We start from the raw sequence: 27289 nt of genomic DNA, 5'->3' as shown, positions 1-27289 counted from the left end.
TACCCATCCTGAAAAGGTGTCTACAAAAACCAATAGATATTTGTTTCCGTATTTAGCCGGCTTTACCTCAGTGAAGTCCACTTCCCAGTGAGCGCCTGGGTGGCTTCCCCTTAGTCTCTTTCCTGGAGGTATTCTGGAAGGATTAGCATTAACCAGCTGGCAGGGCACACAATGTTTGACCACCGAGTCAGCCACTCCTGGTAGCCTCAGAACATGATAAGGGGATGTTCTGACCAACTGCTGCAGGTGTTTAGTTCCTAGGTGGGTGAGACGATGTATCTGTTGGACATATTCTAACCCTTCTTTGTGGGGCAGGATTTCCTTCCCATATGAGGTATAGCAGGTCCCCTCCGGAGTCTCAGAGAACTGGTCTATCTTTTTTATCTCTTGCCAGTCTTCTAGGGTGTACTGTCGTCTGGGTTCTGGGGCTTTGGGTGTTTCTATTATAGGCATAAGGTTAACAGCCTGGGCTGCCTGCTTGGCAACCCGGTCAGCCATCTGGTTCCCTCTAGATATGAGATCTTTGGCTTTCTGATGTCCAGGACAGTGTATAATAGCTAGCCTTTTTGGCAAATGTAAGGCTTCTAATAGGCTTAGAATTTCCTCTTTGTTCTTTATTTCCCTCCCTGCTGAGGTAAGCAACCCCCTTTGTTTATAGATGGCCCCGTGTACGTGTGCAGTCGCAAAGGCATACCTGCTGTCCGTATAAATGTTTATGGATTTCCCTTCGGCCAGCCGCAAAGCTTGCGTGAGGGCCATGAGCTCAGCCTTTTGCACTGAAGTTCCTTCCGGCAGGCTGCTGGCCCAGATCGTGCGGGTCCCGTCCACCACCGCCGCCCCAGCCATCCTCTTACCTTCCACCACATAGCTGCTTCCGTCAGTGAACCAGGTTAGCACTTCTCCAGTCAGCGGTATGTCTGTAAGGTCCTTGCGGACCCCAGTCTCCTCAATCAATAGTTGATGGCAATCATGAGTCACTGGTTCATCAGTCTCTTCAGGCAGAAGAGTGGCAGGGTTGAGAGCGGCTGGTGGAGCAAACGTGACCCTCTCTGTGAGAAGCAGGCTTTGATAGTGGGTCATGCGGGCGTTGGTCATCCATCGGTCTGGGGGCTGCCGAACGATGTTCTCCAATGCATGGGGGGCTATTACAGTTATATTCTGTCCCAAAGTCAATTTGTCAGCGTCCTTGACCAGTATGGCCACAGCTGCGATAGCCTTCAGGCATACGGGCCAACCACTGGCTACAGGATCGAGCTTCTTTGACAGGTAGGCAACAGGTCTCCTCCATGGTCCTAGGGTTTGGGTTAAAACTCCCCGGGCTACTCTCTTACGCTCATCCACATAAAGGGTAAAGGGTTTAGTTACATCAGGGAGGGCCAGAGCAGGTGCGCTCAGCAGGGCCTTTTTGATAGCATCAAATGCCTTCTGGTGCTCAGGAGCCCAGGAGAATTCCCCTTTTTCTTTGGTTAGCGGGTAGAGTGGGGCTGCTAAGGTCGCAAACCCCGGGATCCACAGTCTGCAAAATCCAGCTGTCCCCAAAAACTCTCTCACTTGTTTGGCTGTGGTTGGGGCCGGTATCTGGACTACAGTTCTCTTCCGTGCCTCCGTCAGCCATCGCTGCCCGCCCCGCAAACTGTACCCCAAGTATGGTACCTCTCTCCTGCAAATCTGGGCCTTCTTAGCGGAGGCTCTGTAGCCTAGGTCAGACAATTCCAGCAGTAGTGCCTTCGTACCTTCTAAGCAGTCCTGTTTGGTGGCTCCCGCCAGAAGCAGGTCATCCACGTACTGGAGGAGGGTCACCTGAGGGTGTTGGATCCTGAAGTTGGCCAGGTCCCTGTGTAGGGCTTCGTCAAAGATGGTCGGGGAGTTCTTGAACCCTTGGGGCAGTCGGGTCCAGGTGAGCTGCCCGGTTCTTCCCGTACCTGGATCTCTCCATTCGAAGGCAAAAAGTGGTTGGCTAGTGGGGTGTAATCTCAGGCAGAAGAAGGCATCTTTTAAGTCCAATACTGTGTACCAGTTCCGTTCAGGCGGGAGGGCGCTCAAGAGGTTATAAGCGTTCGGGACCATTGGGTGTATGTCCTGCACCCTTTTATTGACCTCTCTCAAGTCCTGTACTGGTCGATAATCATTGGTCCCAGGCTTCCTAACCGGTAGCAGGGGAGTATTCCAAGGGGATTGGACAGGAACTAGGATGCCCTGTTGGATTAATCTTTGAACATGCGGCCAAATTCCTTCTCGAGCCTCTCTACTCAAGGGGTACTGTCTGACTGATACTGGTGTAGCACTGGCCTTCAGCTGAATAACCTGTGGGGGAACTTGCTTTGCCAAACCCATCCCTGCGGTTTCTGCCCAGGCTTGGGGAAACTGCTCCAACCAGGACTGTATATCTTGATCAGGCTTTACTTGGGGAGAATATAGTCGATATTCATCATCTAATTGGAGGGTCAACACAGTGATGGGTTTGTTATTCACAGACACTTCTGGTCTTCCTTGTTCAAAAGAAATTTGAGCTCCCATCTTGGTCAGTAAGTCTCTACCTAGAAGGGGTACTGGGCACTCAGGGATGACCAGAAACGAGTGGGTTACCCGTCCCACTCCCAAGTCAATGGTTCTTCGGGTAGTCCATGGATACTGCCGTTGCCCTGTGGCACCCATCACCCAGGATTTTTTTTTTTTCTTTTAGTTTTCCTAATGGTTGTAGCAGCACTGAATGCTCCGCTCCGGTATCAACCAGGAACTCAACTGGTTGCCCCTCCACCTTCAAAGTTACCCTGGGCTCGGGGAGGGGGTCCAAACCCCGTCTCCCCTAATCTTTATCTTCTTCCAGAGCTAGGACCTTCGGTCCTTTGTTTCCCTTCTTGGGGCAGTTCCTTGCCCAGTGTCCTTTTTCTTTACAATACGCACACTGGTCCTTGTCGAGTGGGGTCCTATTGCCCAGGTTCCCTGACTGTCTAGGGCCTGACCTAATTTTCCTAAAATCTCTCTCTCTCCCCCTGCTGCTCTTCCCTTCAACCACTGCGGCCAAGATCTTAGTCAAATTCTTCTCTTGCCGTCTATCATGTCTTTCCTCCCTTTCTTCTCTCTCCTTTTCTTTTCTCTGTTCCTTCTCCTCTTCTGTCTCCCTTCTGTAATACACCTTCTCTGCCTCTCTCACTAGATCACGTAACTCAGCCTCCTGTAACCCTTCCAGTCTCTGAAGTTTCTTTCTGATATCCAGAGCCGACTGCCCAATGAAGGCCAGGGCCACTGAGGCTTTCTGGGCCTCCGAGGTAGGATCAAAAGGGGTGAACCGCCTGAAGGCTTCCATGAGCCTCTCAAGAAATACCGAGGGAGGTTCGTTCGGTCCCTGCATCACCTCTCTTACCTTAGCCAAATTAGTGGGCCGTCTTGAGGCGCCCCGGAGACCCGCCACCAGAGCCTGGCGATAGATTTTCAAGCTCTCCCTACCTTCAGCCGTGTTGTAGTCCCAACCGGGGCGAGTCAAGGGAAATCCCATGTCAATCTCATTTTGCAACTGCGTGGGTCGCCCGTCGGCCCCAGGAACATTTTTTCTAGCCTCTAACAGAATTCTCTCTCGCTCCTCGGTTGTGAAGAGTGTCTGCAGCAGCTGTTGACAATCATCCCAAGTAGGCTGGTGAGAGAACATAAGGGACTCCACCAACCCCGTGAGGCGTTGGGGATCCTCCGAGAAAGGGGGATGGTTAGTTTTCCAATTATAGAGATCTGCAGAAGAAAAGGGCCAATACTGGAGGGGCTGCAATTGGCCCCCCGGCATGGGAGGGCCATAGGTGCACAGCGGTAATATCGCGATCTCGTCTGTCCGCTCCGGGGTGGCGCCTCTCCGGCTCCGAGTCCCGGCAGCAGGTCCCTCCACCACCGGAGCTCCAGGAGGGGCAGAGGGTCCCCTCGCAGCACCCTGTGCTGGATAAGGGGGTGGGGGAACAGGTTGGGGTTCCGGCCAAGTCGGCGGCTCCTCGATCTCGGGGTAGATATGAGGAGAGGGCTCGACTTTTTCGGCCGAGTGTTTGTTTTTCTCTCCAAGAGCCAGGATTCGGGGGCCTGGCTTTCTTGGTTTATTTAGCCATGGTTTAACCCATGGCGGAGGATCTTCTGCCAAATCTTGCCACGTAAGGATATAGGGCTCCTGATCAGGATGAGAGCCGGGTCCAGTCTGAAAAATGATTGCTTTAACAGCCAGGATAATTTCAGAATTAAAAGTCCCCTCTGATGGCCATCCAACATCGAATGTTGGCCATTCAGAGGCACAGAAAGTCTGCCAAGGTCCCTTCTTAACCTGAACTGACAAATTATGAGCCCTGGATCTAACTTCAGTCCAATGGTCGAGAGTCAAACTAAGGGGGGTCGTCACTGTCTGTCCCATATTAAAACTGTAGACAAGGACGCACAAGACAAAGACACACGAAACAGAAACCAACAGATCCAGACACACGCGACCCGTCCGCGTCTTCCACAAGCAGGCAAAAGAGTCGGACGGCCGCGGAGGGGGAAGCTTTCGCTTCAACAACAGAACTCGGTCCTCTGACCGACAGTAGGAGACCACCAGGCGTCCCTGGCTCTCCCCACCTCCCAGGGCGTCCCCCAGGGCGGCAGCCTGTGATCCTCCTAGCACGTCTGCTGATCACAGTCCTCCAGTCCTTACGGTCTGAGAGGACAGCTGCAAACCGAAAGCGCGCATCACCGAAAACAGACACTCAGAACAGAGACGCCGGCCGACACACACACACGTTCCAAAGGGGATCCCTTTACCTCCAAGTCGGTTCTCGGGTGTAAGGGGTGGTCGCAGGAGTTCCCGGCCAACGCACCAAATGAAAGGCCAGTAAAAGAACAATCCCCCTCGTCCGGGCTCGGAAGAGGCGACACCCCAAATCACTCACGAGAAGCGGTCTTGATGCAAACAGCAAGAGGATTTTTATTCCAAGCGCGCTGGGGCCCACAGTCGTACACCACGCAGGGGTAGAGGACTGCGGCCCCGAGTGCGGAATCGGGACAGCTTTTATGGGGTTCACAACAAAGCCTGTGCGTCACAAACCAATCATTTTAAAATATTGAGAGCCCGCGCTCCGTGGACCAATCATTTTAAAATAGCTCCGGAGGTCCGCATCTGCGTGGGCTCCTGGGCAGAGTGACAGATTGCAGTTGAGATAGGTCACTAGGGCTGTCAATGTGTAATCAATTCTTCTATGGTGCCAGTCAGTTTTACAGAATCCAGATAAGCGATTAGTCAACTCATTTCCTGTTATCTTACTTAGGCCAGGATAGCAGGCCCTGGAACAATAGGAAGTGTGACCTTCTACCTATTTACTGGCAGCGAGCAGGGTCTGGAATTCGGGGACATTTAGAGCTTTTTATAAACTTCCTGGGTTCTGGGAGGGTTAGGTTGCATTTTCATCCTTTCAGGGGAAGCAGGATTGGGCGCGCAAAGGCCTTCTGCGCCCACGCCCCAGCCATGCACCCAGAGCTAGCTAGGCCGCTCAGCACCGAGGACACGTCGAACCAACGACCCAAAACGAGCTTCTGGGAGCTGCATTCGGCAAGGTGAAATTCTCCTCAGGGAGCAAACAACAGCCCCAACCCGCCAATGCTCAGGAAAGCAACGCAAGCCGTTTTCTCACCCGGCCCTCCGTTCTCCATGGACAAAGCGGGGCAGGACTGCAAATGGCTCCTTGGGCACTACTGCTTTGCGGGGGATCTCCGGCTCCTGAAACCCACTCCCAACGTGTTCTCCTTCGTGGGGAAGCAGGATTGGGCGCGCGGAAGCCTTCTGCGCCCACGCCCCAGCCATGCCCCCTGAGGCAGCTAGGCCACCCAGCGCCGAGGCTCCGTCGCACCGAAGGCCCAAAACGAGCTTCTGGCAGCTGCTTTCTGCAAAGGGAAACTCTCTGCTGGCAGGAAACAACAGCCCCAATGCGCCTCGGCTCAGGAAAGCAGCGCAAGCCCTTTTCTCACCCGGGCCTCCGATCTCCATATGGATAAAGGGGGGCTGGGTTGCCCCTGGTTCCCTGGGTACTGCTGCTTTGCTGGGGGTCTCCGGCACCTGAAACCCACTCCCAACGTGTTCTGCTTCGTGGGGAAGCAGGATTGGGCGCGCGAAGGCCTTCAGCGCACAGGCCCCAGCCATGCCCCCTGAGCCAGCTCGGCCGCTCAGCACCGAGGACACGTCTCACCAACGACACAAAAGGAGCTTCTGGGAGGTGCATTCGTCAAAGTGAAAGACTCCTCGGGGAGCAAACAAAAGCCCCATCACACCTCTGCTCAGGAAAGTAACGCAAGCCGTTTTCTCACCCGGCCTTCCGCTCTCCATAGGCCAAAGCGGGGATGGGCTGCCCCTGGCTCCCTGGGCACTGCTGCTTTGCTGGGGGTTTCCCGTGCCTGAATCCCACTCCCAACGAGTTCTCCTTCGTGGGGACGCAGGATTGGGCACGCGAATGCATTCTGCGCCCAGGCCCCAGCCATGCCCCCTGAGCCAGCTAGGCTGCTCAGCTCTGAGGCCCCTTAGCACCAACGGCCCAAAACAGGCTGCTTGGAGCTGCATTCAGCAAGGTGAAACTCCCCTCAGGGAGCAATCAACAGCCACAATGTGCCTTTTTGTCAGGAAACCAACGCAAGCTCTTTTCTAACCCAGCACTCTGCTCTCCAGGGGCAAAGAGGGGCTGGGCTACTATGGGCTCCCTGGGCAGTGCTGTTTGCTGGGGGTCTCCGGCGCCTGAAACCCATTCCCAAAGTGTACTCCTTCGTGCGGAAGCAGGATTGGGCGCGCCACTGCCCTCTGCGCCCAGGCCCCTGCCATACCCCCTGAGCCAGCTAGGCCGCTCAGCACCGAGGCCCCGTCGCACCGACGGCCCCAAACGAGCTTCTGGGAGCTGCATTCAGCAAGGTGCAACTCTCCTCAGGTAGCAAACAACAGCCCCAACGCGCCTCGGCTCAGGAAAGCAGCGCAAGCTGTTTTCTCACCCGGGCCTCCGTACTTCTTATGGCAAAGGGGGGCTGGGTTGCCCCTGGTTCCCTGGGTACTGCTGCTTTGCTGGGGGTCTCCGGCGCCTGAAACCCACTCTCAATGTGTTCTCCTTCGTGGGGAAGCAGGATTGGGCACGCGAAGGCCTTCAGCGCACAGGCCCAAGCCATTCCCCCTGAGCCAGCTAGGCCGCTCGGTGCTTAGTCCCCTCGCACCAACGGCCCAAAATGAGCTTCTGGGAGGTGCATTCGTCAAAGTGAAAGACTCCTCGGGGAGCAAACAAAAGCCCCATCGCACCTCTGCTCAGGAAAGTAACGCAAGCCGTTTTCTACCCGGCCCTCCGCTCTCCATAGGGCAAAGCGGGGCTGGGCTTCCCCTGGCTCCATGGGCACTGCTGCTTTCCTGGGGTGTCCGGCACCTGAAACCCACTCTCAACGTGTTCTCCTTCGTGGGGAAGCAGGATTGGGCGTGCAAAGGCCTTCTGCCCCCAAGCCCCAGACATGCCCTCTGAGACTGCTAGGCCACCCAGCGCCGAGGCTCCGTCGTACCGAAGGCCCCAAACGAGCTTCTGGCAGTTGCATTCTGCAAAGGGAAACTCTCCTCCGGCAGCAAACCACAGCCCCAATGCACCTCGGCTCAGGAAAGCAGCGCAAGCCGTTTTCTCACCCGGGCCTCCGTTCTCCATATGGATAAAGGGGGGCTGGGTTGCCCCTGGTTCCCTGGGTACTGCTGCTTTGCTGGTGGTCTCCGGCACTTGAAGCCCACTGCCAACGTGTTCTGCTTCGTGGGGAAGCAGGATTGGGCATGCCACTGCCCTCTGCGCCCAGGCCCCTTCCATGCCGCCTGAGCCAGCTTGGCTGCTCAGTGCCGAGCCCCCGTCGCACCAACAGCCCAAAACGAGCTTCTGGGAGCTGCATCTGCAAGGTGAAACTCTTCTCGTGGAGGTAATATGAGCCCCAATGCGCCAATGCTCAAGGAAGCAGCGCAAGTCGTTTACTCACCCGTCCATCCGCTCTCCATAGGGCAAAGGTGGGCTTGACTGCCCCTGGCTCCCTGGCACTGCTTCTTTGATGGGGGTCTCCAGCGCCTGAAACCCAGTCCTAACGGGTTCTTCTTCGTGGGGAAGCAGGATTGGGCGTGCGAAGGCCTTCTCATGCCCAATCCTTCTTCCCCACGAAGGAGTACACGTTAGAAGTGGGTTTCAGGCCCCGGTTCCCCAGCAAAGCAGCACTGCCCAGGGAGCCCATAGTAGCCCAGCCCCTCTTTGCCCCTGGAGAGCAGAGTGCTGGGTTAGAAAAGAGCTTGCGTTGGTTTCCTGACAAAAGGCACATTGTGGCTGTTGATTGCTCCCTGAGGGGAGTTTCACCTTGCTGAATGCAGCTCCAAGCAGCCTGTTTTGGGCCGTTGGTGCTAAGGGGCCTCAGAGCTGAGCAGCCTAGCTGGCTCAGGGGGCATGGCTGGGGCCTGGGCGCAGAATGCATTCGCGTGCCCAATCCTGCGTCCCCACGAAGGAGAACTCGTTGGGAGTGGGATTCAGGCACGGGAAACCCCCAGCAAAGCAGCAGTGCCCAGGGAGCCAGGGGCAGCCCATCCCCGCTTTGGCCTATGGAGAGCGGAAGGCCGGGTGAGAAAACGGCTTCGGATGCTTTCCTTAGATGAGGCGCGTTGGGGCTGTTGTTTGCTCCCCAAGGAGAGTTACACCTTGCTGAATGCAGCTGCCAGAAGCTCGTTTTGGGCCCTTGGTGCGACGGGGCCTCAGCCCTGTGCGGCCGAGCTGGCTCAGGGTGCATGGCTGGGGCCTGTGCGCTGAAGGCCTTCACGCACCCAATCCTGCTTCCCCACGAAGGAGAACACGTTGGAAGTGGGTTTCAGGCGCCAGAGAACCCCAGCAAAGCAGCAGTGTCCAGTGAGCCAGATGCAGTCCTGCCCCGCTTTGCCCATGGAGAACGGAGGGCCGGGTGAGAAAACGGTTTGCGTTGCTTTTCTGAGCAAAGGAATGTTGGGGTAGTTGTTTGCTCCACGATGATTTTTCACCTTGCCGAATGCAGCTCCCAGAAGCTCGTTTTGGGCCGTTGGTGGGTCGGGTTCTAGGCGCTGAGCAGCCTAGCTTGCTCAGTGGCATGGCTGGGGCCTGGGCGCAGAAGGCCTTCTCATCCCCAGTCCTTCCTCCCCACGAAGGAGTACACGTTAGAAGTGGGTTTCAGGCCCCGGTTCCCCAGCAAAGCAGCAGTGCCCAGGGAGCCAGGGGCAGCCCAGCCCCTCTTTACCCTATGGAGAGCGGAGGGCCGGGTGAGAAAACGGCTTGCATTGCTTTACTGAGCTGAGGCTTCTTAGGGCTTTTGTTTGCTCCCCGAGGAGAGTTTCACCTTGCTGAATGCAGCTCCCAGAAGCTCCTTTTGCATCGTTGGTGCGACGGCGCTTCGGCGCTGAGCGGCCGAGCTGGCTCAGGGGGCATGGCATGCGTCTGGGCGCAGAGGGCCTTCGCACGCCCAATCCTGCTTCCCCACGAAGAAGAACCCGTTAGGACTGGGTTTCAGGCGCTGGAGACCCCCATCAAAGAAGCAGTGCCAGGGAGCCAGGGGCAGTCAAGCCCACCTTTGCCCTATGGAGAGCGGATGGACGGGTGAGTAAACGACTTGCGCTGCTTCCTTGAGCATTGGCGCATTGGGGCTCATATTTCCTCCCCGAGAAGAGTTTCACCTTGCAGAATGCAGCTCCCAGAAGCTCGTTTTGGGCTGTTGGTGCGACGGGGGCTCGGCAGTGAGCGGCCAAGATGGCTCAGGCGGCATGGCAGGGGCCTGGGCGCAGAGGGCAGTGGCATGCCCAATCCTGCTTCCCCACGAAGCAGAACACGTTGGCAGTGGGCTTCAAGTGCCTGAGACCCCCAGCAGGGCAGCAGGGCCCAGGGAACCAGGGGCAACCCAGCCCCCCTTTATCCATATGGAGAACGGAGGCCCGGGTGAGAAAACGGCTTGCGCTGCTTTCCTGAGCCGAGGCGCCTTGGGGCTGTTGTTTGCTGCCGGAGGAGAGTTTCCCTTTGCAGAATGCAGCTGCCAGAAGCTCGTTTTGGGCCGTCGGTACGACGGAGCCTCGGCGCTGGGTGGCCTAGCTGCCTCAGGGGGCATGGCTGGGGCGTGGGGGCAGAAGGCTTTCGCGCGCCCAATCCTGCTTCCCCACGAAGGAGAACACGTTGGGAGTGGGTTTCAGGAGCCGGAGATCCCCCGCAAAGCAGTAGTGCCCAGGGAGCCATTTGCAGTCCTGCCCCGCTTTGCCCATGGAGAACGGAGGGCCGGGTGAGAAAACGGCTTGCGTTGCTTTCCTGAGCTGAGGCGCGTTGGGGCTGTTGTTTGCTCCCTGAGGAGAATTTCACCTTGCCGAATGCAGCTCCCAGAAGCTCGTTTTGGGTCGTTGGTGCGACGTGTCCTCGGTGCTGAGCGGCCTAGCTAGCTCAGGGGGCATTAATGGGGCGTGGGCGCAGAAGGTCTTTGCATGTCCAATCCTGCTTCCCCACGAAGGAGAACACGTTAAGAGTGGGTTTCAGGTGCCGGACACCCCAGCAAAGCAGCAGTCCCCAGGGAGCCAGGGGAAGCCCAGCCCCGCTTTGCCCTATGGAGAGCGGAGGGCCGGGTAGAAAACGGCTTGCGTTACTTACCTGAGCAGAGTTGCGATGGGGCTTTTGTTTGCTCCCCGAGGAGTCTTTCGCTTTGACGAATGCACCTCCCAGAAGCTCCTTTTGCGTCATTGCTTCGACGGTGCTTCGGCGCTGAGCGGCCGAGCTGGCTCAGGGGGCATGGCATGCGTCTGGGCGCAGAGGGCCTTCGCACGCCCAATCCTGCTTCCCCATGAAGAAGAACCCGTTAGGACTGGGTTTCAGGCGCTGGAGACCCCCATCAAAGAAGCAGTGCCAGGGAGCCAGGGGCAATCAAGCCCATCTTTGCCCTATGGAGAGTGGATGGTCGGGTGAGAAAACGGCTTGCATTGCTTTACTGAGCTGAGGCTTGTTAGGGCTTTTGTTTGCTCCCCGAGGAGAGTTTCACCTTGCAGAATGCAGCTCCCAGAAGCTCGTTTTGGGCTGTTGGTGTGACGGGGGCTCGTTGCTGAGCGGAGTTGCTAGCTCAGTGGGCATTGATGTGGAGAGGGCGCAGAAGGCTTTGCGCGCCCAATCCTGCTTCCCCACGAAGGAGAACACGTTGAGAGTGGGCTTCAGGTACCGGACTCCCCCAGCAAAGCATCAGTACCCAGGGAACCAGGGGCAACCCAGCCCCGCTTTTCCTTAGGGAGATCGGAGGCCGGGTGAGAAAAAGGCTTGCTGTGCTTTCCTGAGCAGAGGCGCCTTGGGGCTGTTGTTTGCTGCCGGAGGAGAGTTTCCCTTTGCAGAATGCAGCTGCCAGAAGCTCGTTTTGGGCCGTTGTTGCGACGGAGCAACGGTGCTCGTTGGCCTAGCTGTCTCAGGGGGCATGGCTGGGGCGTGGGGGCAGAAGGCTTTCGCGCGCCCAATCCTGCTTCCCCACGAAGGAGAACACGTTGGGAGTGGGTTTCAGGAGCCGGAGATCCCCCGCAAAGCAGTAGTGCCCAGGGAGCCATTTGCAGTCCTGCCCCGCTTTGCCCATGGAGAACGGAGGGCCGGGTGAGAAAACGGCTTGCGTTGCTTTCCTGAGCATTGGCGGATTGGGGCTCTTGTTTGCTCCCTGAGGAGAATTTCACCTTGCCGAATGCAGCTCCCAGAAGCTTGTTTTGGGTCGTTGGTGCGACGTGTCCTCGGTGCTGAGCGGCCTAGCTAGCTCAGGGGGCATTGATGGGGCGTGTGCGCAGAAGGCCTTTGCGTGCCCAATCCTGCGTCCCCACGAAGGAGAACACGTTGAGAGTGGGTTTCAGGTGCCGGACACCCCAGGAAAGCAGCAGTGCCCAGGGAGCCAGGGGAAGCCCAGCCCCGCTTTGCCCTATGGAGAGCAGAGGGCTGAGTAGAAAATGGCTTGCGTTACTTTCCTGAGCAGAGGTGCGATGGGGCTTTTGTTTGCTCCCCAAGGAGTCTTTCACTTTGACGAATGCACCTCCCAGGGGCACATTTTGGGCCTGGGCGCAGAAGGCCTTCTCATGCCCAATCCTTCTTCCCCACGAAGGAGTACACGTTAGAAGTGGGTTTCAGGCCCCGGTTCCCCAGCAAAGCAGCAGTGCCCAGGGAGCCAGGGGCAGCCCAGCCCCTCTTTACCCTATGGAGAGCGGAGGGCCGGGTGAGAAAACGGCTTGCATTGCTTTACTGAGCTGAGGCTTCTTAGGGCTTTTGTTTGCTCCCCGAGGAGAGTTTCACCTTGCTGAATGCAGCTCCCAGAAGCTCCTTCTGCGTCGTTGGTGCGACGGCGCTTCGGCGCTGAGCGGCCGAGCTGGCTCAGGGGGCATGGCATGCGTCTGGGCGCAGAGGGCTTTGGCAAGCCCAATCCTGCTTCCCCACGAAGAAGAACCCGTTAGGACTGGGTTTCAGGCGCTGGAGACCCCCATCAAAGAAGCAGTGCCAGGGAGCCAGGGGCAGTCAAGCCCACCTTTGCCCTATGGAGAGCGGATGGACGGGTGAGTAAACGACTTGCGCTGCTTCCTTGAGCATTGGCGCATTGGGGCTCATATTTCCTCCCCGAGAAGAGTTTCACCTTGCAGAATGCAGCTCCCAGAAGCTCGTTTTGGGCTGTTGGTGCGACGGGGGCTCGGCACTGAGCGGCCAAGATGGCTCAGGCGGCATGGCAGGGGCCTGGGCGCAGAGGGCAGTGGCATGCCCAATCCTGCTTCCCCACGAAGCAGAACACGTTGGCAGTGGGCTTCAAGTGCCGGAGACCCCCAGCAAAGCAGCAGTACCCAGGGAACCAGGGGCAACCCAGCCCCACTTTATCCATATGGAGAACGGAGGCCCGGGTGAGAAAACGGCTTGCGCTGCTTTCCTGAGCTGAGGCGCGTTGGGGCTGTTGTTTGCTGCAGGAGGAGAGTTTCCCTTTGCAGAATGCAGCTGCCAGAAGCTCCTTTGGGTCCGTCGCTGCGACGGAGAATCGGCGCTGTGTGGCCTAGCTAGCTCAGGGGGCATGGCTGGGGCGTGGGCACAGAAGGCCTTTGCGTGCCCAATCCTGCTTCCCCACGAAGGAGAACACGTTGAGAGTGGGTTTCAGGTGCCGGACACCCCAGGAAAGCAGCAGTGCCCAGGGAGCCAGGGGAAGCCCATCCCCGCTTTGCCCTATGGAGAGCGGAGGGCCGGGTAGAAAACGGCTTGCGTTACTTTACTGAGCAGAGGTGCGATGGGGCTTTTGTTTGCTCCCCGAGGAGTCTTTCACTTTGACGAATGCACCTCCCAGAAGCTCATTTTGGGCCGTTGGTGCGACGGGACTAAGCACCGAGCGGCCTAGCTGGCTCAGGGGGAATGGCTTGGGCCTGTGCGCTGAAGGCCTTCGCGTGCCCAATCCTGCTTCCCCACGAAGGAGAACACATTGAGAGTGGGTTTCAGGCGCCGGAGACCCCCAGCAAAGCAGCAGTACCCAGGGAACCAGGGGCAACCCAGCCCCCCTTTGCCATATGGAGAACGGAGGGCCGGGTGAGAAAACGGCTTGCGTTGCTTTCCTGAGCATTGGCGGATTGGGGCTGTTGTTTGCTGCCTGAGGAGAATTTCACCTTGCCGAATGCAGCTGCCAGAAGCTCGTTTGGGGCCGTCGGTGCGACAGGGTCTCGGTGCTGAGCGGCCTAGCTGTCTCAGGGGGTATGGCAGGGGCCTGGGCGCAGAGGGCAGTGGCGCGCCCAATCCTGCTTCCGCACGAAGGAGTACACTTTGGGAGTGGGTTTCAGGCGCCGGAGAACCCCAGCAAAGCAGCACTGCCCAGGGAGCCCATAGTAGCCCAGCCCCTCTTTGCCCCTGGAGAGCAGAGTGCTGGGTTAGAAAAGAGCTTGCTTGGTTTCCTGACAAAAGGCACATTGTGGCTGTTGATTGCTCCCTGAGGGGAGTTTCACCTTGCTGAATGCAGCTCCAAGCAGCCTGTTTTGGGCCGTTGGTGCTAAGGGGCCTCAGAGCTGAGCAGCCTAGCTGGCTCAGGGGGCATGGCTGGGGCCTGGGCGCAGAATGCATTCGCGTGCCCAATCCTGCGTCCCCACGAAGGAGAACTCGTTGGGAGTGGGATTCAGGCACGGGAAACCCCCAGCAAAGCAGCAGTGCCCAGGGAGACAGGGGCAGCCCATCCCCGCTTTGGCCTATGGAGAGCGGAAGGCCGGGTGAGAAAACGGCTTCGGATGCTTTCCTTAGATGAGGCGCGTTGGGGCTGTTGTTTGCTCCCCAAGGAGAGTTACACCTTGCTGAATGCAGCTGCCAGAAGCTCGTTTTGGGCCCTTGGTGCGACGGGGCCTCAGCCCTGTGCGGCCGAGCTGGCTCAGGGTGCATGGCTGGGGCCTGTGCGCTGAAGGCCTTCACGCACCCAATCCTGCTTCCCCACGAAGGAGAACACGTTGGAAGTGGGTTTCAGGCGCCAGAGAACCCCAGCAAAGCAGCAGTGTCCAGTGAGCCAGATGCAGTCCTGCCCCGCTTTGCCCATGGAGAACGGAGGGCCGGGTGAGAAAACGGTTTGCGTTGCTTTTCTGAGCAAAGGAATGTTGGGGTAGTTGTTTGCTCCACGATGATTTTTCACCTTGCCGAATGCAGCTCCCAGAAGCTCGTTTTGGGCCGTTGGTGGGTCGGGTTCTAGGCGCTGAGCAGCCTAGCTTGCTCAGGTGGCATGGCTGGGGCCTGGGTGCAGAAGGCCTTCTCATGCCCAATCCTTCTTCCCCACGAAGGAGTACACGTTAGAAGTGGGTTTCAGGCCCCGGTTCCCCAGCAAAGCAGCAGTGCCCAGGGAGCCAGGGGCAGCCCAGCCCCTCTTTACCCTATGGAGAGCGGAGGGCCGGGTGAGAAAACGGCTTGCATTGCTTTACTGAGCTGAGGCTTCTTAGGGCTTTTGTTTGCTCCCCGAGGAGAGTTTCACCTTGCTGAATGCAGCTCCCAGAAGCTCCTTTTGCATCGTTGGTGCGACGGCGCTTCGGCGCTGAGCGGCCGAGCTGGCTCAGGGGGCATGGCATGCGTCTGGGCGCAGAGGGCCTTCGCACGCCCAATCCTGCTTCCCCACGAAGAAGAACCCGTTAGGACTGGGTTTCAGGCGCTGGAGACCCCCATCAAAGAAGCAGTGCCAGGGAGCCAGGGGCAGTCAAGCCCACCTTTGCCCTATGGAGAGCGGATGGACGGGTGAGTAAACGACTTGCGCTGCTTCCTTGAGCATTGGCGCATTGGGGCTCATATTACCTCCACGAGAAGAGTTTCACCTTGCAGATGCAGCTCCCAGAAGCTCGTTTTGGGCTGTTGGTGCGACGGGGGCTCGGCACTGAGCAGCCAAGCTGGCTCAGGCGGCATGGCAGGGGCCTGGGCGCAGAGGGCAGTGGCATGCCCAATCCTGCTTCCCCACGAAGCAGAACACGTTGGCAGTGGGCTTCAAGTGCCGGAGACCACCAGCAAAGCAGCAGTACCCAGGGAACCAGGGGCAACCCAGCCCCCCTTTATCCATATGGAGAACGGAGGCCCGGGTGAGAAAACGGCTTGCGCTGCTTTCCTGAGCCGAGGTGCATTGGGGCTGTGGTTTGCTGCCGGAGGAGAGTTTCCCTTTGCAGAATGCAACTGCCAGAAGCTCGTTTGGGGCCTTCGGTACGACGGAGCCTCGGCGCTGGGTGGCCTAGCAGTCTCAGAGGGCATGTCTGGGGCTTGGGGGCAGAAGGCCTTTGCACGCCCAATCCTGCTTCCCCACGAAGGAGAACACGTTGAGAGTGGGTTTCAGGTGCCGGACACCCCAGGAAAGCAGCAGTGCCCATGGAGCCAGGGGAAGCCCAGCCCCGCTTTGCCCTATGGAGAGCGGAGGGCCGGGTAGAAAACGGCTTGCGTTACTTTCCTGAGCAGAGGTGCGATGGGGCTTTTGTTTGCTCCCCGAGGAGTCTTTCACTTTGACGAATGCACCTCCCAGAAGCTCATTTTGGGCCGTTGGTGCGAGGGGACTAAGCACCGAGCGGCCTAGCTGGCTCAGGGGGAATGGCTTGGGCCTGTGCGCTGAAGGCCTTCGCGTGCCCAATCCTGCTTCCCCACGAAGGAGAACACATTGAGAGTGGGTTTCAGGCGCCGGAGACCCCCAGCAAAGCAGCAGTACCCAGGGAACCAGGGGCAACCCAGCCCCCCTTTGCCATAAGAAGTACGGAGGCCCGGGTGAGAAAACAGCTTGCGCTGCTTTCCTGAGCCGAGGCGCGTTGGGGCTGTTGTTTGCTACCTGAGGAGAGTTGCACCTTGCTGAATGCAGCTCCCAGAAGCTCGTTTGGGGCCGTCGGTGCGACGGGGCCTCGGTGCTGAGCGGCCTAGCTGGCTCAGGGGGTATGGCAGGGGCCTGGGCGCAGAGGGCAGTGGCGCGCCCAATCCTGCTTCCGCACGAAGGAGTACACTTTGGGAATGGGTTTCAGGCGCCGGAGACCCCCAGCAAACAGCACTGCCCAGGGAGCCCATAGTAGCCCAGCCCCTCTTTGCCCCTGGAGAGCAGAGTGCTGGGTTAGAAAAGAGCTTGCGTTGGTTTCCTGACAAAAAGGCACATTGTGGCTGTTGATTGCTCCCTGAGGGGAGTTTCACCTTGCTGAATGCAGCTCCAAGCAGCCTGTTTTGGGCCGTTGGTGCTAAGGGGCCTCAGAGCTGAGCAGCCTAGCTGGCTCAGGGGGCATGGCTGGGGCCTGGGCGCAGAATGCATTCGCGTGCCCAATCCTGCGTCCCCACGAAGGAGAACTCGTTGGGAGTGGGATTCAGGCACGGGAAACCCCCAGCAAAGCAGCAGTGCCCAGGGAGCCAGGGGCAGCCCATCCCCGCTTTGGCCTATGGAGAGCGGAAGGCCGGGTGAGAAAACGGCTTGCGTTACTTTCCTGAGCAGAGGTGTGATGGGGCTTTTGTTTGCTCCCCGAGGAGTCTTTCACTTTGACGAATGCACCTCCCAGAAGCTCCTTTTGTGTCGTTGGTGAGACGTGTCCTCGGTGCTGAGCGGCCGAGCTGGCTCAGGGGGCATGGCTGGGGCCTGTGCGCTGAAGGCCTTCGCGCGCCCAATCCTGCTTCCCCACGAAGCAGAACACGTTGGGAGTGGGTTTCAGGTGCCGGAGACCCCCAGCAAAGCAGCAGTACCCAGGGAACCAGGGGCAACCCAGCCCCCCTTTATCCATATGGAGATCGGAGGCCCGGGTGAGAAAAGGGCTTGCGCTGCTTTCCTGAGCCGAGGCGCATTGGGGCTGTTGTTTCCTGCCAGCAGAGAGTTTCCCTTTGCAGAAAGCAGCTGCCAGAAGCTCGTTTTGGGCCTTCGGTGCGACGGAGCCTCGGCGCTGGGTGGCCTAGCTGCCTCAGGGGGCATGGCTGGGGCGTGGGCGCAGAAGGCTTCCGCGCGCCCAATCCTGCTTCCCCACGAAGGAGAACACGTTGGGAGTGGGTTTCAGGAGCCGGAGATCCCCCGCAAAGCAGTAGTGCCCAAGGAGCCATTTGCAGTCCTGCCCCGCTTTGTCCATGGAGAACGGAGGGCCGGGTGAGAAAACGGCTTGCGTTGCTTTCCTGAGCATTGGCGGGTTGGGGCTGTTGTTTGCTCCCTGAGGAGAATTTCACCTTGCCGAATGCAGCTCCCAGAAGCTCGTTTTGGGTCGTTGGTTCGACGTGTCCTCGGTGCTGAGCGGCCTAGCTAGCTCTGGGTGCATGGCTGGGGCGTGGGCGCAGAAGGCCTTTGCGCGCCCAATCCTGCTTCCCCTGAAAGGATGAAAATGCAACCTAACCCTCCCAGAACCCAGGAAGTTTATAAAAAGCTCTAAATGTCCCCGAATTCCAGACCCTGCTCGCTGCCAGTAAATAGGTAGAAGGTCACACTTCCTATTGTTCCAGGGCCTGCTATCCTGGCCTAAGTAAGATAACAGGAAATGAGTTGACTAATCGCTTATCTGGATTCTGTAAAACTGACTGGCACCATAGAAGAATTGATTACACATTGACAGCCCTAGTGACCTATCTCAACTGCAATCTGTCACTCTGCCCAGGAGCCCACGCAGATGCGGACCTCCGGAGCTATTTTAAAATGATTGGTCCACGGAGCGCGGGCTCTCAATATTTTAAAATGATTGGTTTGTGACGCACAGGCTTTGTTGTGAACCCCATAAAAGCTGTCCCGATTCCGCACTCGGGGCCGCAGTCCTCTACCCCTGCGTGGTGTACGACTGTGGGCCCCAGCGCGCTTGGAATAAAAATCCTCTTGCTGTTTGCATCAAGACCGCTTCTCGTGAGTGATTTGGGGTGTCGCCTCTTCCGAGCCCGGACGAGGGGGATTGTTCTTTTACTGGCCTTTCATTTGGTGCGTTGGCCGGGAACTCCTGCGACCACCCCTTACACCCGAGAACCGACTTGGAGGTAAAGGGATCCCCTTTGGAACGTGTGTGTGTGTCGGCCGGCGTCTCTGTTCTGAGTGTCTGTTTTCGGTGATGCGCGCTTTCGGTTTGCAGCTGTCCTCTCAGACCGTAAGGACTGGAGGACTGTGATCAGCAGACGTGCTAGGAGGATCACAGGCTGCCGCCCTGGGGGACGCCCTGGGAGGTGGGGAGAGCCAGGGACGCCTGGTGGTCTCCTACTGTCGGTCAGAGGACCGAGTTCTGTTGTTGAAGCGAAAGCTTCCCCCTCCGCGGCCGTCCGACTCTTTTGCCTGCTTGTGGAAGACGCGGACGGGTCGCGTGTGTCTGGATCTGTTGGTTTCTGTTTCGTGTGTCTTTGTCTTGTGCGTCCTTGTCTACAGTTTTAATATGGGACAGACAGTGACGACCCCCCTTAGTTTGACTCTCGACCATTGGACTGAAGTTAGATCCAGGGCTCATAATTTGTCAGTTCAGGTTAAGAAGGGACCTTGGCAGACTTTCTGTGCCTCTGAATGGCCAACATTCGATGTTGGATGGCCATCAGAGGGGACTTTTAATTCTGAAATTATCCTGGCTGTTAAAGCAATCATTTTTCAGACTGGACCCGGCTCTCATCCTGATCAGGAGCCCTATATCCTTACGTGGCAAGATTTGGCAGAAGATCCTCCGCCATGGGTTAAACCATGGCTAAATAAACCAAGAAAGCCAGGCCCCCGAATCCTGGCTCTTGGAGAGAAAAACAAACACTCGGCCGAAAAAGTCGAGCCCTCTCCTCATATCTACCCCGAGATCGAGGAGCCGCCGACTTGGCCGGAACCCCAACCTGTTCCCCCACCCCCTTATCCAGCACAGGGTGCTGCGAGGGGACCCTCTGCCCCTCCTGGAGCTCCGGTGGTGGAGGGACCTGCTGCCGGGACTCGGAGCCGGAGAGGCGCCACCCCGGAGCGGACAGACGAGATCGCGATATTACCGCTGTGCACCTATGGCCCTCCCATGCCGGGGGGCCAATTGCAGCCCCTCCAGTATTGGCCCTTTTCTTCTGCAGATCTCTATAATTGGAAAACTAACCATCCCCCTTTCTCGGAGGATCCCCAACGCCTCACGGGGTTGGTGGAGTCCCTTATGTTCTCTCACCAGCCTACTTGGGATGATTGTCAACAGCTGCTGCAGACACTCTTCACAACCGAGGAGCGAGAGAGAATTCTGTTAGAGGCTAGAAAAAATGTTCCTGGGGCCGACGGGCGACCCACGCAGTTGCAAAATGAGATTGACATGGGATTTCCCTTGACTCGCCCCGGTTGGGACTACAACACGGCTGAAGGTAGGGAGAGCTTGAAAATCTATCGCCAGGCTCTGGTGGCGGGTCTCCGGGGCGCCTCAAGACGGCCCACTAATTTGGCTAAGGTAAGAGAGGTGATGCAGGGACCGAACGAACCTCCCTCGGTATTTCTTGAGAGGCTCATGGAAGCCTTCAGGCGGTTCACCCCTTTTGATCCTACCTCGGAGGCCCAGAAAGCCTCAGTGGCCCTGGCCTTCATTGGGCAGTCGGCTCTGGATATCAGAAAGAAACTTCAGAGACTGGAAGGGTTACAGGAGGCTGAGTTACGTGATCTAGTGAGAGAGGCAGAGAAGGTGTATTACAGAAGGGAGACAGAAGAGGAGAAGGAACAGAGAAAAGAAAAGGAGAGAGAAGAAAGGGAGGAAAGACATGATAGACGGCAAGAGAAGAATTTGACTAAGATCTTGGCCGCAGTGGTTGAAGGGAAGAGCAGCAGGGGGAGAGAGAGAGATTTTAGGAAAATTAGGTCAGGCCCTAGACAGTCAGGGAACCTGGGCAATAGGACCCCACTCGACAAGGACCAGTGTGCGTATTGTAAAGAAAAAGGACACTGGGCAAGGAACTGCCCCAAGAAGGGAAACAAAGGACCGAAGGTCCTAGCTCTGGAAGAAGATAAAGATTAGGGGAGACGGGGTTTGGACCCCCTCCCCGAGCCCAGGGTAACTTTGAAGGTGGAGGGGCAACCAGTTGAGTTCCTGGTTGATACCGGAGCGGAGCATTCAGTGCTGCTACAACCATTAGGAAAACTAAAAGAAAAAAAAAAAAATCCTGGGTGATGGGTGCCACAGGGCAACGGCAGTATCCATGGACTACCCGAAGAACCATTGACTTGGGAGTGGGACGGGTAACCCACTCGTTTCTGGTCATCCCTGAGTGCCCAGTACCCCTTCTAGGTAGAGACTTACTGACCAAGATGGGAGCTCAAATTTCTTTTGAACAAGGAAGACCAGAAGTGTCTGTGAATAACAAACCCATCACTGTGTTGACCCTCCAATTAGATGATGAATATCGACTATATTCTCCCCAAGTAAAGCCTGATCAAGATATACAGTCCTGGTTGGAGCAGTTTCCCCAAGCCTGGGCAGAAACCGCAGGGATGGGTTTGGCAAAGCAAGTTCCCCCACAGGTTATTCAGCTGAAGGCCAGTGCTACACCAGTATCAGTCAGACAGTACCCCTTGAGTAGAGAGGCTCGAGAAGGAATTTGGCCGCATGTTCAAAGATTAATCCAACAGGGCATCCTAGTTCCTGTCCAATCCCCTTGGAATACTCCCCTGCTACCGGTTAGGAAGCCTGGGACCAATGATTATCGACCAGTACAGGACTTGAGAGAGGTCAATAAAAGGGTGCAGGACATACACCCAATGGTCCCGAACGCTTATAACCTCTTGAGCGCCCTCCCGCCTGAACGGAACTGGTACACAGTATTGGACTTAAAAGATGCCTTCTTCTGCCTGAGATTACACCCCACTAGCCAACCACTTTTTGCCTTCGAATGGAGAGATCCAGGTACGGGAAGAACCGGGCAGCTCACCTGGACCCGACTGCCCCAAGGGTTCAAGAACTCCCCGACCATCTTTGACGAAGCCCTACACAGGGACCTGGCCAACTTCAGGATCCAACACCCTCAGGTGACCCTCCTCCAGTACGTGGATGACCTGCTTCTGGCGGGAGCCACCAAACAGGACTGCTTAGAAGGTACGAAGGCACTACTGCTGGAATTGTCTGACCTAGGCTACAGAGCCTCCGCTAAGAAGGCCCAGATTTGCAGGAGAGAGGTACCATACTTGGGGTACAGTTTGCGGGGCGGGCAGCGATGGCTGACGGAGGCACGGAAGAGAACTGTAGTCCAGATACCGGCCCCAACCACAGCCAAACAAGTGAGAGAGTTTTTGGGGACAGCTGGATTTTGCAGACTGTGGATCCCGGGGTTTGCGACCTTAGCAGCCCCACTCTACCCGCTAACCAAAGAAAAAGGGGAATTCTCCTGGGCTCCTGAGCACCAGAAGGCATTTGATGCTATCAAAAAGGCCCTGCTGAGCGCACCTGCTCTGGCCCTCCCTGATGTAACTAAACCCTTTACCCTTTATGTGGATGAGCGTAAGAGAGTAGCCCGGGGAGTTTTAACCCAAACCCTAGGACCATGGAGGAGACCTGTTGCCTACCTGTCAAAGAAGCTCGATCCTGTAGCCAGTGGTTGGCCCGTATGCCTGAAGGCTATCGCAGCTGTGGCCATACTGGTCAAGGACGCTGACAAATTGACTTTGGGACAGAATATAACTGTAATAGCCCCCCATGCATTGGAGAACATCGTTCGGCAGCCCCCAGACCGATGGATGACCAACGCCCGCATGACCCACTATCAAAGCCTGCTTCTCACAGAGAGGGTCACGTTTGCTCCACCAGCCGCTCTCAACCCTGCCACTCTTCTGCCTGAAGAGACTGATGAACCAGTGACTCATGATTGCCATCAACTATTGATTGAGGAGACTGGGGTCCGCAAGGACCTTACAGACATACCGCTGACTGGAGAAGTGCTAACCTGGTTCACTGACGGAAGCAGCTATGTGGTGGAAGGTAAGAGGATGGCTGGGGCGGCGGTGGTGGACGGGACCCGCACGATCTGGGCCAGCAGCCTGCCGGAAGGAACTTCAGTGCAAAAGGCTGAGCTCATGGCCCTCACGCAAGCTTTGCGGCTGGCCGAAGGGAAATCCATAAACATTTATACGGACAGCAGGTATGCCTTTGCGACTGCACACGTACACGGGGCCATCTATAAACAAAGGGGGTTGCTTACCTCAGCAGGGAGGGAAATAAAGAACAAAGAGGAAATTCTAAGCCTATTAGAAGCCTTACATTTGCCAAAAAGGCTAGCTATTATACACTGTCCTGGACATCAGAAAGCCAAAGATCTCATATCTAGAGGGAACCAGATGGCTGACCGGGTTGCCAAGCAGGCAGCCCAGGCTGTTAACCTTATGCCTATAATAGAAACACCCAAAGCCCCAGAACCCAGACGACAGTACACCCTAGAAGACTGGCAAGAGATAAAAAAGATAGACCAGTTCTCTGAGACTCCGGAGGGGACCTGCTATACCTCATATGGGAAGGAAATCCTGCCCCACAAAGAAGGGTTAGAATATGTCCAACAGATACATCGTCTCACCCACCTAGGAACTAAACACCTGCAGCAGTTGGTCAGAACATCCCCTTATCATGTTCTGAGGCTACCAGGAGTGGCTGACTCGGTGGTCAAACATTGTGTGCCCTGCCAGCTGGTTAATGCTAATCCTTCCAGAATACCTCCAGGAAAGAGACTAAGGGGAAGCCACCCAGGCGCTCACTGGGAAGTGGACTTCACTGAGGTAAAGCCGGCTAAATACGGAAACAAATATCTATTGGTTTTTGTAGACACCTTTTCAGGATGGGTAGAGGCTTATCCTACTAAGAAAGAGACTTCAACCGTGGTGGCTAAAAAAATACTGGAGGAAATTTTTCCGAGATTTGGAATACCTAAGGTAATCGGGTCAGACAATGGTCCAGCTTTCATTGCCCAGGTAAGTCAGGGACTGGCCAAGATATTGGGGATTGATTGGAAACTGCATTGTGCATACAGACCCCAAAGCTCAGGACAGGTAGAGAGGATGAATAGAACCATTAAAGAGACCCTTACCAAATTGACCACAGAGACTGGCATTAATGATTGGATAGCTCTCCTGCCCTTTGTGCTCTTCAGGGTTAGGAACACCCCTGGACAGTTTGGGCTGACCCCCTATGAATTGCTCTACGGGGGACCCCCCCCCCCCGTTGGTAGAAATTGCTTCTGTACATAGTGCTGATGTGCTGCTTTCCCAGCCTTTGTTCTTTAGGCTCAAGGCGCTCGAGTGGGTGAGGCAACGAGCGTGGAAGCAGCTCCGGGAGGCCTACTCAGGAGAAGGAGACTTGCAAGTTCCACATCGCTTCCAAGTGGGAGATTCAGTCTATGTTAGACGCCACCGTGCAGGAAACCTCGAGACTCAGTGGAAGGGCCCTTATCTCGTACTTTTGACCACACCAACGGCTATGAATGTCAAAGGAATCTCCACCTGGATCCATGCGTCCCACGTTAAGCTGGCGCCACGTCCCGACTTGGGGTGGAGAGCCGAAAAGACTGAGAATCCCCTTAAGCTTCGCCTCCATCGCCTGGTTCCTTACTCTAACAATAACTCCCCAGGCCAGTAGTAAACGCCTTATAGACAGCTCGAACCCCCATAGACCTTTATCCCTTACCTGGCTGATTATTGACCCTGATACGGGTGTCACTGTAAATAGCACTCGAGGTGTTGCTCCTAGAGGCACCTGGTGGCCTGAACTGCATTTCTGCCTCCAATTGATTAACCCCGCTGTTAAAAGCACACCTCCCAACCTAGTCCGTAGTTATGGGTTCTATTGCTGCCCAGGCACAGAGAAAGAGAAATACTGTGGGGGTTCTGGGGAATCCTTCTGTAGGAGATGGAGCTGCGTCACCTCCAACGATGGAGACTGGAAATGGCCGATCTCTCTCCAGGACCGGGTAAAATTCTCCTTTGTCAATTCCGGCCCGGGCAAGTACAAAGTGATGAAACTATATAAAGATAAGAGCTGCTCCCCATCAGACTTAGATTATCTAAAGATAAGTTTCACTGAAAAAGGAAAACAGGAAAATATTCAAAAGTGGATAAATGGTATGAGCTGGGGAATAGTTTTTTATAAATATGGCGGGGGAGCAGGGTCCACTTTAACCATTCGCCTTAGGATAGAGACGGGGACGGAACCCCCTGTGGCAGTGGGACCCGATAAAGTACTGGCTGAACAGGGGCCCCCAGCCCTGGAGCCACCGCATAACTTGCCGGTGCCCCAATTAACCTCGCTGCGGCCTGACATAACACAGCCGCCTAGCAACGGTACCACTGGATTGATTCCTACCAACACGCCTAGAAACTCCCCAGGTGTTCCTGTTAAGACAGGACAGAGACCCTTCAGTCTCATCCAGGGAGCTTTCCAAGCCATCAACTCCACCGATCCCGATGCCACTTCTTCTTGTTGGCTTTGTCTATCCTCAGGGCCTCCTTATTATGAGGGGATGGCTAAAAAAGGAAAATTCAATGTGACCAAAGAGCATAGAAATCAATGTACATGGGGGTCCCGAAATAAGCTTACCCTCACTGAAGTTTCCGGGAAGGGGACATGCATAGGAAAAGCTCCCCCATCCCACCAACACCTTTGCTATAGTACTGTGGTTTATGAGCAGGCCTCAGAAAATCAGTATTTAGTACCTGGTTATAACAGGTGGTGGGCATGCAATACTGGGTTAACCCCCTGTGTTTCCACCTCAGTCTTCAACCAATCCAAAGATTTCTGTGTCATGGTCCAAATCGTCCCCCGAGTGTACTACCATCCCGAGGAAGTGGTCCTTGATGAATATGACTATCGGTATAACCGACCGAAAAGAGAACCTGTATCCCTTACCCTAGCTGTAATGCTCGGATTAGGGACGGCTGTTGGCGTAGGAACAGGGATAGCTGCCCTGATCACAGGACCACAGCAGCTAGAGAAAGGACTTGGTGAGCTACATGCGGCCATGACAGAAGATCTCCGAGCCTTAGAGGAGTCTGTTAGCAACCTAGAAGAGTCCCTGACTTCTTTGTCTGAAGTGGTTCTACAGAACCGGAGGGGATTAGATCTGCTGTTTCTAAGAGAAGGTGGGTTATGTGCAGCCTTAAAAGAAGAATGTTGCTTCTATGTAGATCACTCAGGAGCCATCAGAGACTCCATGAGCAAGCTTAGAGAAAGGTTAGAGAGGCGTCGAAGGGAAAGAGAGGCTGACCAGGGGTGGTTTGAAGGATGGTTCAACAGGTCTCCTTGGATGACCACCCTGCTTTCTGCTCTGACGGGACCGCTAGTAGTCCTGCTCCTGTTACTTACAGTTGGGCCTTGCTTAATTAATAGGTTTGTTGCCTTTGTTAGAGAACGAGTGAGTGCAGTCCAGATCATGGTACTTAGGCAACAGTACCAAGGCCTTCTGAGCCAAAGAGAAACTGACCTCTAGCCTTCCCAGTTCTAAGATTAGAACTATTAACAAGAGAAGAAGTGGGGAATGAAAGGATGAAAATGCAACCTAACCCTCCCAGAACCCAGGAAGTTTATAAAAAGCTCTAAATGCCCCCGAATTCCAGACCCTGCTCGCTGCCAGTAAATAGGTAGAAGGTCACACTTCCTATTGTTCCAGGGCCTGTTATCCTGGCCTAAGTAAGATAACAGGAAATGAGTTGACTAATGGCTTATCTGGATTCTGTAAAACTGACTGGCACCATAGAAGAATTGATTACACATTGACAGCCCTAGTGACCTATCTCAACTGCAATCTGTCACTCTGCCCAGGAGCCCACGCAGATGCGGACCTCCGGAGCTATTTTAAAATGATTGGTCCACGGAGCGCGGGCTCTCGATATTTTAAAACGATTGGTCCACGGAGCGCGGGCTCTCAATATTTTAAAATGATTGGTTTGTGACGCACAGGCTTTGTTGTGAACCCCATAAAAGCTGTCCCGATTCCGCACTCGGGGCTGCAGTCCTCTACCCCTGCGTGGTGTACGACTGTGGGCCGCAGCGCGCTTGGAATAAAAATCCTCTTGCTGTTTACATCAAGACCGCTTCTCGTGAGTGATTTGGGGTGTCGCCTCTTCCGAGCCCGGACGAGGGGGATTGTTCTTTTACTGGCCTTTCACCCCACGAAGGAGAACACGTTGGGAGTGGGTTTCAGGTGCCGGACACCCCAGCAAAGCAGCAGTGCCCAGGGAGCCAGGGGAAGCCCAGACCCGCTTTGCCCTATGGAGAGCGGAAGGCCGGGTAGAAAACGGCTTGCGTTACTTTCCTGAGCAGAGGTGCGATGGGGCTTTTGTTTGCTCCCCGAGGAGTCTTTCACTTTGACGAATGCACCTCCCAGAAGCTCATTTTGGGCCGTTGGTGCGACGGGGCTAAGCACCGAGCGGCCTAGCTGGCTCAGGGTGCATGGCTGGGGCCTGTGCGCTGAAGGCCTTCGCGTGCCCAATCCTGCTTCCCCACGAAGGAGAACACGTTTAGAGTGGGTTTCAGGTGCCGGAGACCCCCAGCAAAGCAGCAGTACCCAGGGAACCAGGGGCAACCCAGCCCCCCTTTATCCATATGGAGAACCGAGGCCCGGGTGAGAAAACGGCTTGCGCTGCTTTCCTGAGCCGAGGCGCGTTGGGGCTGTTGTTTGCTGCCTGAGGAGAGTTGCACCTTGCTGAATGCAGCTGCCAGAAGCTCGTTTGGGGCCGTCGGTGCGACGGGGCCTCGGTGCTGAGCGGCCTAGCTGGCTCAGGGGGTATGGCAGGGGCCTGGGCGCAGAGGGCAGTGGCGCGCCCAATCCTGCTTCCGCACGAAGGAGTACACTTTGGGAGTGGGTTTCAGGCGCCGGAGACCCCCAGCAAAGCAGCACTGCCCAGGGAGCCCATAGTAGCCCAGCCCCTCTTTGCCCCTGGAGAGCAGAGTGCTGGG

General features: G+C 56.2%; 2 protein-coding genes across 2 annotated transcripts; one reads left to right on the top strand and one right to left on the bottom strand.

Moving 5' to 3' along the window:
- Positions 1–2688: 2688 nt before the first annotated feature.
- On the bottom strand, positions 2689–10715 carry LOC146398166 (uncharacterized). Its single transcript, XM_084983009.1, has 3 exons — positions 10626–10715; positions 9569–9575; positions 2689–3921 (listed from the first exon to the last, which is right to left on the bottom strand). Exons 1-3 carry the CDS (start codon positions 10713–10715, stop codon positions 2807–2809), a joined length of 1212 nt encoding a protein of 403 aa, XP_084839135.1. The 3' UTR covers positions 2689–2806.
- Positions 10716–18193: 7478 nt separating this feature from the next.
- LOC146398165 (uncharacterized) lies at positions 18194–20507 on the top strand. Its single transcript, XM_084983099.1, has 2 exons — positions 18194–18416; positions 19013–20507. Exon 2 carries the CDS (start codon positions 19409–19411, stop codon positions 20375–20377), a length of 969 nt encoding a protein of 322 aa, XP_084839225.1. The 5' UTR covers positions 18194–18416; positions 19013–19408; the 3' UTR covers positions 20378–20507.
- Positions 20508–27289: the final 6782 nt, after the last annotated feature.

The sequence above is a fragment of the Sus scrofa genome, chromosome 12 (genome assembly GCF_054392235.1).
Source record: "Sus scrofa isolate SSC_HxYL_T2T_F1_AM1 chromosome 12, Sscrofa_HxYL_maternal_Yorkshire_Landrace_v2.0, whole genome shotgun sequence".
Taxonomy (NCBI): Eukaryota; Metazoa; Chordata; class Mammalia; order Artiodactyla; family Suidae; genus Sus; species Sus scrofa.
The sequence above is the reverse complement of the archived record's forward strand: the minus strand, read 5'-3'. Positions and strand labels throughout refer to the sequence as shown.

What these genes read in the sequence shown, in the direction of transcription:
- LOC146398166 (XM_084983009.1), bottom strand. Translation starts at nt 10,715, where the DNA reads ATGACGCAAAAGGAGCTTCTGGGAGGTGCATTCGTCAAAGCGAAAGAC.
- LOC146398165 (XM_084983099.1), top strand. Translation starts at nt 19,409, where the DNA reads ATGCCGGGGGGCCAATTGCAGCCCCTCCAGTATTGGCCCTTTTCTTCT.